The sequence below is a fragment of the Pristiophorus japonicus genome, chromosome 4 (assembly GCF_044704955.1).
Source record: "Pristiophorus japonicus isolate sPriJap1 chromosome 4, sPriJap1.hap1, whole genome shotgun sequence".
NCBI lineage: Eukaryota > Metazoa > Chordata > Chondrichthyes > Pristiophoridae > Pristiophorus > Pristiophorus japonicus.
In genome coordinates, this window is record NC_091980.1 from 130,230,589 (window position 1) to 130,245,221 (window position 14,633).

At 45.4% G+C, this 14,633-nt stretch overlaps 1 protein-coding gene across 1 annotated transcript; it reads left to right on the plus strand.

The window, feature by feature from the left end:
- Positions 1-920: 920 nt before the first annotated feature.
- On the plus strand, positions 921-14,306 carry LOC139262575 (ferritin, higher subunit-like). The gene is made up of 5 exons (XM_070877737.1): positions 921-962; positions 1,907-2,107; positions 4,032-4,178; positions 13,577-13,702; positions 14,073-14,306. The coding sequence occupies exons 1-5, from the start codon at positions 921-923 to the stop codon at positions 14,304-14,306; spliced, it is 750 nt and encodes a 249-aa protein (XP_070733838.1).
- Positions 14,307-14,633: the final 327 nt, after the last annotated feature.

The window sequence follows — 14,633 nt, forward strand, 5'->3', positions numbered from 1 at the left end:
TTCCTTGTTCCCCATTATAAATTATCCCATTTGTGACTGAAAAGGACCTACATTTGTCTTCGCTAATCTTTTTCTTTTTACATACTGGGAGAAACTTTTACAGTCGGTTTACATGATCCTTGCAAGTTTAGTCTCATACACTTTCCCCCTCTTAAACAATCTCTTGGTCCTTTTTTGCTGAATTCTAAACTGCTCCCAATCCTCAGGATTGTTACTTTTTCTGGCAACTTTGTATAACTCCTCTTTGGATCTAATACTATCCTTAATTGCTTTTGTAAACCATGGTTGGGCCACTTTTCCTTTTGTGTTTTTGCAGCAGAAAGGAATGTATAACTGTTGCAATTCATGCATTCGTTCCTTAAATGTTAGCCATTGACTATCCACCATCATGCCTTTTAATGAATCTTCCCAATCTGTCATAGCCATTCCTCATACCTTTGTAGTTTATTTTATTTAGATTTTAGACCTAGTTTTGGATTGGACAACTTCACTTTCAATCTTCATGAAGAATTCAATCATGTTATGATCATTCTTCCCGAAAGGACCCCGCACAAAAAGACGATTAATTAACTCCTTCTCATTGCATAATACCCAATCTACGACAGTTATTCAGACATGTTGAAGACCTCATTTCAATTGTACTTATATGTAATGACTCAAAAGTCTGGTTACTGTAAACTCACTCAGGTGCAACATCATCCATCTTTATTCCAGCCCAAGAGTGCCAGTGTGACAAAGACACCCAGCTTACATACAGGTGATCAAGCACACATGCCACATGTGTACAGCCCGACGACCTCCGACCGCGGCACCCTCTGGTGTCTTGTGACCCCCACGCATTAATACATAAGAGAATATCTGGCAAATTCTATTCATGCATTTCAATCTAGCGTTGCAATGCTGCAATACAACAGTTGAAAATGTTCACGTTTGTTCAGCCACATAAGGAAGTGGGACCACAGGTAAATGTTAATGTCTTAAAGGAGGCAGAGAGGTTTACATAATAACATGCTATGTCATTTGGCACCTCGAGCCTGTTCTGCCATTCAATAAAATCATGGCTGGTCTGAACTTGGTCTCAACACTTTCCTGCCTGTTCCCCATAACCCTTGACTCCCCTATTGTTCCCCTATCTATCTCCACCTTAAATTCATTCAATGACCCTGCCTCCACACACACACACACACACTCACACAGTACTGAGGGAGTGCCGCACTGTCGGAGGGGCAGTACTAAAGGAGTGCTGCAGTGTTGGAGAGGAAGTACTGAGGGAGCATTGTATTGTCAGAGGGGCAGTACTGACAGGGTTCTGCACTGTCAGAGGGGCAGTACTCAGGGATTGCTGCACTGTCGGAGGGACAGTACTGAGGGATTGCTGCACTGTCGGAGGTACCATCTTTCAGATGAGATGCGAGGCCGTCTGCTCTCTTAGGTGGACGTAAAAATTCTCAGGTTGCTATTTCGAAGAAGCGCAGGGGGTGTTCTCTCCGGTGTCCTTGATAATATTTATCCCGCAACCAAAACAGATTATCTGGTCATTAACATACTGCTGAACTTGATTGGTTGAGACACCCTGAGGCCATGAAAGGGCTATATAAATGGAATTCTTTCTTCTTTCTAAGAGGATAAACGTTCCCAAGGCTCCTTTAAGTTTAAGTTTAAGTTTCCTTTAACATCTTTTGTGAAGTTGCAATCTTTATTGGTTGTGCCTTTTGAAAAAGGGGCCCATGCTTGACTTTTAATTGACAATTGCCGCCGACAAAAAGAAGAGTCAGCCAAAGATGCTCATTCTTCAAAATTCATGACTGGCTCTGGGAGTCATGGCCCCTCCTCCCTTTACTTGATTGGTGCTCTGACAGAGGCTGCAATTTGTGATTGGGTATTGAGGAATGACACTCACAGCTAGACTGTCCCGCCCTGGATTATCCAGCAGTGTAAAGACAGGAGTTTGAAAATAGGTAACTCTCAGCTTCATGCTTCAACAAGGCTCAGATTTTTGGAAAAGCAAATTAGGATGGCCTCTCAGAGCTACCACAAGGACTGTGAGGCTGCTGTCAACCAGCAGGTCAACATGGAGCTCAGTTCCTCCTATGTTTATCTCTCCATGGTGAGTCTTGTATTTCTGAGCACTTCACAATGCACCTGCTGCAATGTCAATTTACTAGATTCTGTGCTGTATCTGGCCCACCCTCACTTGATGCACAGTGAATTCATTTGTTAAAGCTCTGCTATAATGGTTGGGAAGCAAATTTTCACTCGTGTGGTGGAAGTCTGGAACATATTCTCTCTCTCCTTGCTTCCCACATTCCACTCACCCAAGGCTGTGGCTGCCTGGGCAAGGTTTTTGTTGGCTAAGGGTATCAAGGGATTGGAACATCAGCAATAGGAGTAGGCCATTTGGCTGATCTCTCCCCTCAATTCCACCTTCCTGCACTATCCCCATGGGCCATAATTTCTTAAGTTTCAAAACATTTATTGACCTCTGTCTTGAATATACTCAATGACTGAGCATCCACAGCCCTCTGGGGTAGAGAATTCCATAAATTCATCACCCTGTGAGTGAAGAAATTTCAACTGCTCTCAGTCTTTAATGGCCAACCCCTTATTCTCAGACTTTGACCCCCCTGGTCCGAGATTTCCCCAGTTAGGGTAAACATTATTTCTGCATTAACCCTGCCAAGCCCCTTTAAGAATTTTGTTTAATTAGATTTGCATCTCATTCTACTAAATTCTAGAACATTGGCCTAGTCTACTCAATCTTTTCACATCGGGCTATCTCATCATTCCAGAAACCAGTCTCGTGAAACTTTGTTGTTCCACCTCTAATTCAAGTATGTCCTTCATTGGGTAAGGAGACCAGAACTGTACACAATACTTTGGTGACACACCGAATGCCCTGTATAATTATAGCTACATTTTTACATAAACTCCAATCCCTTTAACAAAAGCTCACATACCATTTGCTTTCCTAATTACTTGCTGGATAAATAGAGTTAAGCTGCAGATCTGACTAAATTGAATGGTGGAACAGGTTTGAGGGGCTGAATGGCCTACTCTTGATCTCCTCGCTTTACTTACCAGTTTTTGCCCTTCTGTTTTTTTCTCGAACTCCCTTTTGCTTTATTGGTGGTAAAGCCTTCAGCCATTTCCCCCCTATTCGGTGGAGCTCTCCCTTAACCCCTCTGCTTCCCTGCCTTGACCTTCATTGGTGACCTCCAACTGAAGGGTAGTATCTGGTTGTCTGCTGGAATGCCTTGATGTTTAGTTTTGAAGGTGCCAAATGAATGCTGATTAGTTTTGGTTCCACGGGATGAATGTAGCCAGTTACACTTGGGCCAGATGTACTATGAATTGTGTGCTGTGACTAGATCTCTACTTTAAGGGCTTTGCTTCTCGTTCCAGTAGTGCCCATTGCATAGCCTGTACAAAATGGATCTTGGTCAATAAACCATGATTGGAATGGTACTGTTAATAATCATTCACTAATTTCTAAACCTACACCTTGAGCATTGGGTGCCAAGATTAAGGTTATAGCTTTGAGCATGTTCTATCAAAGCTGAATTGATAACCATGGGATGATGCAGCAGTGAAGGAGGCCATCCGGCCCATTCTGCCAGTGCTGACTGTTGGGTGGAGCTATCCAACTCGTCCCACTCCCCTGCTCCATCCCATAGCCCTGCAAAATTGTCTATGTAGTTTTTTTTTAAGCTGTTGCCATTTAAATTACTTCCACCATCCTTTCAAGCACCCCATGCAGTTATTTAAAAAAAAAAGTTGTCTCTTGTTGCCTCTGGTCCATTTGCCAATCACCTTTTGATTTTCCATTATCCAGCTGCCCTATTGCTAGGGGATTATCCCCTCTCTACCACATTAGTGAAGTCAGTCGGCTGGTGCGAGCTTGTGTAACATTGTACATGGAAATTCAGGGAGGCATTGTACCCTTTGAAAGAAGCAAAATTGAGTTTATGTACAATACGCACAATAATGGATCTGCCATGTGATACCCAACTACTCTTCTGATCTCTCCATAGTCCTTCTACTTTGACCGGGATGATGTTGCCCTGCGTCACTTTGCTGAGTTCTTCAAGGAGCAGTCACATGAGGAACGTGAGCATGCTGAGAAACTGATGGAATTCCAGAATCGGCGTGGAGGCCGAATCATCTTGGCAGACATCAAGGTTTGGCTCAATAAACGAGGGCCCTTCTGTCTGGCTTCCCTTGGACTGATGGCTCCCACACATTCTAAAGCAGTTGGTTCCAAGTTACAGCACAGAAACTAGCCATTTGGACAAACTGGTCTATGCTGGTGATTAGGCTCCAGATGCCTCCCACCTTGCATTTATACAGCAACATATCCTTTGATTTATTTTTCCCTTGTCTACTTATTTAGCTCCCCATGCAATACATCTATTCTACTCACCTGATCAATTTGACTCCAGTGGTTGATGGCTTAATGCAGTAATTCTATATTCTAACACATAGGTTCATCGCATCCTTGACTTCTGATTGCATTTTTTTCATCCCTAATTCCTTCAATACTTGTTTTTTTAATCCATTGTAAAGGAACTGTGACGTTCCTCTTCAGAAACCAGAGCAGGATGAGTGGACCAATGGTCTGGAGATGAGGCAGAGAGCTCTGCAGATGGCGTAGAATGTGAACCAGAATCTGCTGGATCTGCATAAACACTCCACTGGGAGCACTGACCCTCATGTAAGTTCCTCATGTGGGGTTCTGGGTAAGTTGGAGGCGGTTGAACCTTGCTGTCCTTAAGCCTATTATAAAAATCTCTGCCCAATAGCTTCATGTTGGTGTGTATTTTTTTGGTGGGGGCAGTGGAGCAGTGGTAGGAAGGGACAGGAGGTTGGCCTACTGTGGACATTGACTAGTAAATGTGTGCCAGCAACTATCGTGCAGCAAGTTTAATCTAAATGATGCAGTAATTCCATTAAGTTCAATTGCACCACTTAACTAACCTCCAGTTCAAGAGGATTAAAATCCAAACTCTTGATGGATAAGCTCTGATGTTCATTGATATCTGCTCCTGGTCACAACTAGTTTCCCTCTTCTGCAGTTGTGACTTCCTGGAGACCCACTACTTGGATGAACAACTGAAGATGATCAAGAAGCTTGGAGATCACATCACAAACCTGAAGAGACTGGGAGCCCCTGAAAATGGCCTGGGGAAGTACCTGTTTGATAAGCACATGCTAGGGATGAGCGGTTGAACTGACTGCCAGGAACAAGCTTATTGTGTTCAGTACGAGTGTTTATATAATTGTGTGTGAGACTCATTCCTGTAGAGAATGACAGCCTGTGACTTTATGCAGGCTGTGAGACTTGGCCTCGTGATGTGAAGTGTATATAAACTGTTCAATATGGGACTGGACTTTGTCTCATTGTAAATTTGAGTGAGTGGTTGCTTATTTTAAAATTTACGTCAGCCCAGAATTACACTGGGCTGTGTAACCACTTTATTGTTCCTCTTTCCTGCTGGTGTACATTTGACTTGTTGAGCAGCATCGTCAAGGTATTGTGTTGAAGATGTCATTCCAATTCTGTGTGTCCATTTAGAGTAAATTATTTGGTGCATTTCACTGATTGTTGCAATGCTGTAATCTAACAACTTGCATTGATGTAGTACCTGTAAATGTATGCTCTTTGGGAGTTGATGATTATGGGGAGCATGCAGCAAAGTGAAGTTGAGGCTAAGATCAGATCAGTTGTGATCTTACTGAATAGTGCACTAAGCTCGAGGGCCCAAATGGCCAACTCCTGCTCCTATTTCTTAGGGAGGGAACTCTCGAGCAGGGGGCCAAGGCAGCTGAATACAAGTAACTGCTCCCACTAATGATGAATATTCTATCTACCTTTTGCATCAATGGCAACAATTTAACCCCTCAATACAACAAAATGTCAGCTGCTGTAATGTTCAATGCATGGAGAGTTTTCCAGTCCATTAGTGTTTAACCATTTCATTCCAAACTAACACTCCCAGTTTAGGTATTTATTTAAAGTAAGCTACCAACACCACTCAGTTACTCCTGTAGACTACACTGCAGGTTGCTTACTCAACTGAACTCATCATTGCTGCTATTGACTTTCTGTTCCGCTTTGTGGGCAACGTAGCACAGAATGCTGATTTTGCCTCCCAATATCTGAGCTCATTAAGTGAGCCATGATATTATGGGGCAAGGGAAGTACAATTGGGTGACTGGGAAATGTTATGTGTTGTCCAGGTACATTAAATGTATAAGTACAATGGTGCATCACAGAAGGTGGTGTGGTGGGAGATGTGAAAGTACCTGCAAGACAGAGTATAAAAGGCTACCCACCACACCTGAGGCATTCTGGAGTTACACAATAAAGGACTAAGGTCATAGCAGTTGTATCAACACCAGCCTGTGTGGAGTCAGTGATGTGTGTACTACATCCATTACAGTGACAACGAGGAAGTGGATGAACTCCATGCAACCATGGCTACTCTGGGCTCGCGAAAGGATTTTACCGTAGGCAATGATTGAGAGGCTTTTACCGAAAGGCTTGCGTACTACTTCACAGCAAATGACCTGACGGGGCACACAGATGCACTGAAATGCATAAGGCGATATTGCTTTCCAGTTGTGGCGATGAGGTTTACTGTCTCCTCAAGGATTTGCTGGCACCCGCGAGCGCCAAAGCCAAATCACATGAGGAGCTGGTCGCTCTCATTCGTGACCAGTTGAAACCAAAGGAGAGCATCCAGATACAAATTTTACTGCAGACCCGAGGGCCAGAATGTCACCAAATATGCTGCGGACCTCAGGAGACTCGCGGTGCCTTGTGATTTTGGCGCACACCTTGACTAGGCGTTGCGGGAAGTTTTTGTTCTAGGGATTGGCCATGAGTGCCTCCTTCACAAGTTCCTAGCCACGGAACCCAGAGTCACCCTGACAAAAGCCATCATCAGCCGGGCCGAAATTATCTCGACTTGCAGCACCAAGCAAATGATCCACACAGTCTCGAAACCGGCAGGCACTGTCAACAGGATAGCGCCCGCCACAGACAAAACTGCAGAACGTGGCTCTGCCCGGGCAGAGACCACGGACCTCACGGTCCTAGAACTCAGAGTCCTCTGAGGGGGGGCAATCAAGCAGCACCATGCTGGCGCTGCGGAGAAAACCATAGGGTTCACCGGTGCAGGTTTGCGGAGTATACGTGCAATACCTGCCACCTGAAAGGCCACCTTCAGCGTATGTGTAAAAGAAATCTGACTCATCATGTGGCTGAGGAGATGGTGGATGATCCACTGTTCAGCGAGGAGCAGGCAGAAGAAGATGAGGTGTTGGGACTGTACACGTGTAATGACGATTTGCCCCCAGTGATAATGGAAGTAAAAATTGACGGAGTCCCAGTGAGTATGGCAGTGGATATGGGATCGGGTCTGTCGTTGATGAGTCAGAGAACTTTTGAGAAACTGTGGGGTAACCCGGCTGCAAGACCCAAACTGGTCCCGACACGGCAAAGCAGCGTACCTACACCAAGGAACTGATACCTGTTCTCGGCAGAGCGGATGTGCAGGTATCTCGGGGGGGCGAGGCGCACGGTTTACCTTTTGTGGGTCATTGCAGTAATGGGCCGACGCTCCTCGGCAGAAGATGGATGGGAAAAGTCCGTGGGAAATGGGAAGACTTCATTCCTCCACAGACTACTGTTCCCTGGGTTCCCAACGAGCAGCGCCGACCGAGCTGGAGCTGCAACCTAAATCCACACACAGGCGACAGCAGCTCAGAACTCCTGACCTCAAGCAATTCTGCAGCCTCAGCCTCCACAGATGAGCAGACCGTGGAACAGCAAGTTTGCAGGTGCGGGCCGATTGCTGGGGTGCTGGCCGGCGGGGCGCTGCGGGCGATGAGCGGGAGGTCCATCGAGGGCTGGCGGATCCGGGGGCCCACGCAGAGGAAAAGCCAGGCGACGGTAGCGGCTGCAATGGTGGCGGCCACAGGAGAGGTGGCCACGGCGGCCGCAGGAGGGGCGGCAAGTGCGGAGACAGCGGTAAGAGCGGAGGCTGCGGCGGCGGCTGGCATGACTCGGGAGAACGCGAGCCAGAGTGATGGATGCAGCAGCAAGTACAGAGGGACTCACAGGGACTGTGACTGATCGAGTCCAGGGAGCCACTTCTGCAAAGATGGGTTGCTCTGGGCTGTTTTTTTACCTTCCTTTCTTCCTTGTCCCTTCGCTCTTTCTTCGCCAGCGAGCTCAAGATGGTGGTGAGCCTCGTGGCAACGGAGCTCTGTAGACAAAGGCCAGCAGAACACCTCAGATGGCGGCGCTCAAGGGAAGCCTCGTGGGAGCCACAAGATGGCGTCCTAAAAGGGAAATGGACGTGGGAGTCTTAAAAGGGCCTTACACCATTGGCGGTCCCCACATAAAGACTTTTGGAAGGCAAGAGTGAGTCTAAATGAGCTATGAGAATGTAGGATGACGTATTTATGATGAGAATTAAGATTTTAATGCTGAATGGTTACTGTGTTTAAAATAATGGATATGAATTACGGAAAGAGTTTTTACCTTGGGCAAAAAGGGGCTGTGTACTGCCACCATATCTCACCCAGAGGAGTTGGGATTAAATAACTGTTTAGTGGACCTGCAACCTTTTGACATAACATCTGTACCACATATTATATGTACCATACAAATGTACCGTCTATGTTTACCTGCTTTCTGTTGGAGGTTATGCTCGTGTACCTTATCACCCAGGTAAGGACTGCAAATACCACATGCTTGCACCGGGTCCTCCACATGGGGGAGAAGAGGGAAGTGGATGGTCATGGAGTCACACTCAGAAATCAACCAGGACGAACAAGGCCAAGGTCACGGGCAATGGCTTTTGGAACTGGCGGGGGTAGTGAGATGTAATGTATTGTTCAGGTACATTAAATGTATAAGTACAATGGTGCACCACGGAGGGCGCTGTGGTGGGAGACCTAGGGGTACCTGCAAGACAGAGTATAAAAGGCTGTCCACCACACCTCAGCGGCACTCTGGAGTTACACAATAAAGGACTAAGGTCACAGCAGTTGTATCAACACCAGACTGTGTGGAGTCAGTGATTTGTGTGCTACATACACTACAGGAAATCCCCCCTCAACTTCCCATTTACACAAACTAATTTTAGAAAATTAGTTCAGAACTGCAGTGAGTGCAATGAAATTGCTGTTGTGTCATTCCATGTATTTGCATCACGAAGAAGTATCCAGTCACCATATATCGAATGGCAGTATCTGGTACTCACCGGGGTGGCCATTGAGTGTAACCATGTGATGTCCATCAATTTGCTCGCAGCCCTTTGTGAGGACATTCACTGCATAGAAATGTAGAAAATAGGTGCAGGAGCAGGCCATTTGGTCGTTTGAGCCTGCATCATCATTCAATAAGATCATGACTGATCATTCACCTCAGTTCTCCTTTCCTGCTTTCTCTCCATATCCCTTGATCCCTTTAGCCATAAAGGCCATATCTAAGTCCTTCCTGACTATATCCAAAGAGCTGGCATCAACCACTCTCTGTGGTAGTAAATTCCACAGGTTAACAATTCTCTGAAGAAGTTTCTACTCATCTAAGTCCTAAATGGCTTACCCCTTATCCTTCGACTATGTCCCCTGATGCAAGACTTCCCCAACATTGAGAACATTCTTCCTGCATCTAACCTGTCCAGTCCCGTCAGAACTTTATATGTTTCTGTGAGATCCCCCCTCATCCTTCTAAACTCCAGTGAATACAGGACTAGTCGATCCAGTCTCTCTTCATATGTCAGTCCTGCTATCGCGGGAATCAGTCTGGTGAACCTTCGCTGCACTCCCTCAACAGCAAGAACATCCTTCCTCAGATTAGGAGACCAAAACAGAACACAATATTCCAGGTGAGACCTCACTAATGTCCTGTACAACTGCAGTAAGACCTCCCTGCTCCTTCGATCAATACAGGTGTAAATACACAGACACATGTTTGATTCAGGAGGGTCAACTGGGCTCATTGTTGGCATCTCCCGCAAAAGGGCAGTGCCTGTGGTGTGATTGGTGGCTCTGGATCTCAATCACTGCCGCACTCTCTGCCCAATCTAAAGCAGAGTTTTGATCCAAGGGAACATCTCTCATCAGCTCATCCAGGACTGAACCACTTCTGCACTGAAACCAGATGACACGGCTTTGGATCTCCCAGAAACACCAACATGAAAGGCCAATGACCAGAGGGGAGAGATGAGGACGATTATTTTTACGCAGCGAGTTGTGGTGAACCGGGACACGCTGCCTGAAAGGGCAGAGGAATCAGATTCAACAGCAACTTTAAAGAGGGAATTGCATATATACTTGACAAAAGTTGCAGGGCTATGGGGACGGAGCTGAGAAGTGAGACTAATTAGACCGCTCTTTGAAAGAGCCTGCACAGGCACGTTGGCTGAATGTCCTCTTTCTGTGCTGATAGAATCTATGATGAGCCAGACAGTTAGAGCATATCTGAGCCTCATCATTTCAATCAGATTTAAATATTCTTTTGCCTCACTGAAAGCCGACTGTAAAAGGACACGTCCAACACATCAAATTGAGGGGCAGGAAAAGACCAGCTGGTCCATCAAGCCTGCCCCAAAACACGGCGGAGCAAATCATAGAATCTTAGAATGGGTACAGCACAGAGGGAGGCCATTCGGCCCATCGAACCCGTGCCGGCTCTCTGCAAGAGCAGTTCAGCTTGTCCCACTCCCCCGCCCTTTCCCCGCAACCCTGCTGTTAATTTTTCCTTCAGGTACTTATCCAATTCCCTTTTGAAAGCCACAATTGAGTCTACCTCCACCACCCTCTCGGGCATTGCATTCCAGATCCCAACCACTCGCTGCGTAAACATGTTGCCTTTGGTTCTTTTGCCAGTCACTTTAAATCTGGTTCTCGACCCTTCCACCAATGGGAACAGTTACTGACTGTCGACTCTGTCCAGACACCTCATGATTTTGAATATCTCTATCAAATGGAGATGTGGGTGACAATGTGTTCAGTAATGTTCACTCCCTCTCATTCTCGCTCACTATATTGAATTTTACCAGGCATCATTCCATGAGAATAAAAATGACAGATCGTTGATGCCCCCATGTAGCCAATCCTCAGACACATGCCCATTCTCTATATTCGAACTGGGGGCAGTTCACACCACCCACAGGATGGAATTCCCATTCCACTGGCCAATGCTTGGTTTGTAAATGCACCAAGACGACTTGATTGCTTTGAATATTGTCTCAGTGCCACAGAAACTTGCAAGTAACAAACTTCACCAGATTATGAAAAACCCCTTTGGCAAAAGTAGAAAATTATCATTTCATTCAAGTGAGAGTGTTAAACAACGGCACACTTTCAGATTTGAAGAGGTTCAAGGAACCCAAAGGCAGTGACAGCACTGAGACTGATCTCCCCAGACCCCTCCCCCAAACTCCCTCTCGTTTTTTAATTGGTGCCTGAATTCAGCGAAGATTCCTGATTGGCTCTCAGGGATTGTCAATCATCATTGGTGATGTCATACTCTGTTTGCATGCAGCCGTTCCAATCGTATAACTACAGGAGCTTGTGTCAGACATAGTGAGTTCTCGAACTGTGTAGGTGACAGTGAAATATAGATGGTGAAGATGGCTTCCCAAGTGTGTCAGAACTACCACAAGGAATGTGAGGCTGCTGTCAACAAGCAGATCAACATGGAGCTCTGTTCCTCCTATGTTTATCTCTCCATGGTGAGTTGTGTATTCCTTGTTCTTGCAATCTGAAAAGTTGTTAATTCTCCAGTTCAATGAACTGGCTTTAAGTTGTTTTTCTCTGGACTTCCTTCCCTGGGGGAGCAGAGTCTTTGGGCAGTGAGGACTTCAGGTGTGTAATACAGGGGGAACTTGTTGAGTTCATGGACTGCTCCCTGTAGCAGCTGCCCTCTGTTGAAGTTTAATATCTGAAACCAGCCTAGCTGCTGCCTGAGTGTGTGACAGAAGAGCACAAACCTGGTCAGGGGCCTGTTGTTCAGTTTCAGTGGGGGGACTGCAGTGAGTGAAATGTGGGCAGGTCCTCACTAGTGTTCTTATTGGAGGTGAAGTACTGAGAATCCTGATGTTGGAGCCTTGCTCACTATGCTGAGATTTCTCTATTACACTATTGCTGTGTAAACTATTGGAGTGGAGGATTTTTCTCATTCCATGCTCAAACTTGGACTAGAATGGAAGAATAATAATTTCTATAATGCCTTTCACTACCTTGGCGACAAAGCACTTTGGGAGATTCCAATGAAAGAGTTAAGTGTAGTTCCCTGTTATGTGGGAAATGCAGCAGCCAATTAGTGCACAGGATGCTCCCACAAACTGCAATGAGATAATGATCAGATCATCTGTTTTACTGGTGTTGGTTGAGGGGTAAATATTGGCCAGGACACTGCAGAGAGCTCTCTGCAGTAGTACCGAGCACATAGAGTAGGCTTGAGGGGCCAATGGCTTATTCCTGTCATTCAATAAGATCATTGTTGATCTTGTATCTCAACTCCACCTCTGCACTGTCCCCATATACCTTGGTATCCAAAAATCTATCATGTGCTCTCTCTCTCTTGAATATACTCAATGACTGAACCTCTGTATCTCCTGGGGTAGAGAATGTCAAAGTGTCCCACCCTGAGTGAAGAAATTCCTCTTCATTCTGTCGTCAATGACTGACCCCTGGTTCTAGACTCTCCAGCAAGGGGAACCATCCTCCCTGCATCTAATCCTTCAAGCCCTGTAAGAATTTTGTACGTTTCTAATGAGATCTCCTCATCCTTCTAAACTCTAGAATAGAGGCTCAGTCTGCTCAATCTCTCCTCATTAATCTTTCACATCCACCTGATGACTGACACACTCTTGTGTGAATGACAGAAAGTAGAGGAGATATTGCTTATCCAGGAGAAGAATTTAGTTTGACTGGACATGAAATATAATCCTGAACTTTAGGTTTATAGGTTCAGCCAGCAAAGAAAAATTTCCATCGTGCTTTCGGGAGTGAGGCTCAACTCCGATTGATAAAGTCAATGGCATTTTGCTAGTTTGCAAATGGTGTCTATTTTTAAGGATTAAGAATTCACTAACTAGGGGAAAAATAACTGTTGCATTGTATAGGAAGATCAAGTTCAAAAGAAACTGTTTTAAATTCTCTCCGCAGTCCTTCTACTTTGATCGGGATGATGTTGCCCTGCGTCACTTTGCTGAGTTCTTCAAGGAGCAGTCACATGAGGAACGTGAGCATGCTGAGAAACTGATGCAATTCCAGAATCACCGTGGAGGACGGATCATCTTGTCTGACATCAGGTTTGGTTCAATAAACTAGTGGCTTTTGGTCTGGATACCCTGAGACCTGCTTGTTTCAAATAACTCCTAAAGCAATTGGTTCCATGGTTGTGGTAGTGGAATGCAGTAATTCTATATTCCTATGACACATTGTTTATGGTAACTTGGCATCTGGTTGCTTTTTCACCCCTATTTTCCTTGTACTGTCTTGTGTATTTTGTTTGTTCCATTGTAAGTGAACTGCCTGTGACTTTCCTCTTCAGAAACCAGAGCAGGATGAGTGGAGCAATGGTCTGGAGGTGATGCAAAGAGCTCTGCAGATGGAGAAGAATGTGAACCAGAGTCTGCTGCATCTGCACAAACTCTCCACTGGGAGCACTGACCCTCATGTAAGTTCCTCATGAGGGTTTCTGGGTAACTTGGAGGTGCTGGAACATTGCTGTCCTTCAGTTGTTTCAAAAGATCGGCGTGAACAATAACTTTATTTTGGGGAGGGTCTCTCCTGGGTTCTTCAGGGTGTGGGAAGAGGACCGGTAAGTTGGCCTACTGTGGACATTGAGAAATAAATGGGTCCCAATGTTTCCAGGATCTAAGCTCACATTGTACAGGAGTTACTGGATCATTAGAGCAAATGTACATCAATTTCAATTGCCCTACCTGATCCTTCTCCACTCCTAGAGAATTAAAATCTTAACTCGAGGGGATGCTCTGATGTTCCTTGATATCTGCTACTGGCCATAACTCGTTTCCCTCTTTCAGTTGTGTGACTTCCTGGAGACCCACTACTTGGATGAACAAGTGAAGATGATCAAGAAGCTTGGAGATCCCATCACCAACCTGAAGAGACTGGGAGCTCCTGAGAATGGCATGGGAGTGTACCTTTTTGACAAGCACACTCTCTGGGGGAGAGTGACTAAACTGACTGATGGGATCAAGCTTAATGTGTTTAGTACTTGTATTTATATAATCAGGCTCCTGTCATGTAGGGAATGAAGGCTTGTGACTTTGTACAAAGAGCTGAAACCCATAACTGTAAATAAACTGTTCAACATTGGGCTGTGTTTTGTCGCCTTGTAAGTTTGAGTGGTTACTTATTTTTCATTTAACATAACTTGGTTTCCATCGAACAAGAATTACACTGAGCTTATATGGGATTCAGTCCTTTGAAATGTGTTTTCCTCTCGTGTAATGTCTATGTATTGACTGGGACATTCAGCCACCTGTTATAACTTCTAAAATGTTCAACGGTGTGGTCAGACAACTGACAGCCCCATGGGATACTGGCCCAGTAACCAAAAGTCTGGTCAGAGGTATGTATTA

Bases quoted from the DNA above. Each gene is read 5' to 3' on its own strand.
- LOC139262575 (XM_070877737.1), top strand. From the start codon at position 921: ATGTTCACGTTTGTTCAGCCACATAAGGAAGTGGGACCACAG. The intron at 2,108-4,031 runs GTGAGTCTTGTA...ATCTCTCCATAG, and splicing joins CCTATGTTTATCTCTCCATG to TCCTTCTACTTTGACCGGGA. The intron at 4,179-13,576 runs GTTTGGCTCAAT...TTTCCTCTTCAG, and splicing joins TCATCTTGGCAGACATCAAG to AAACCAGAGCAGGATGAGTG.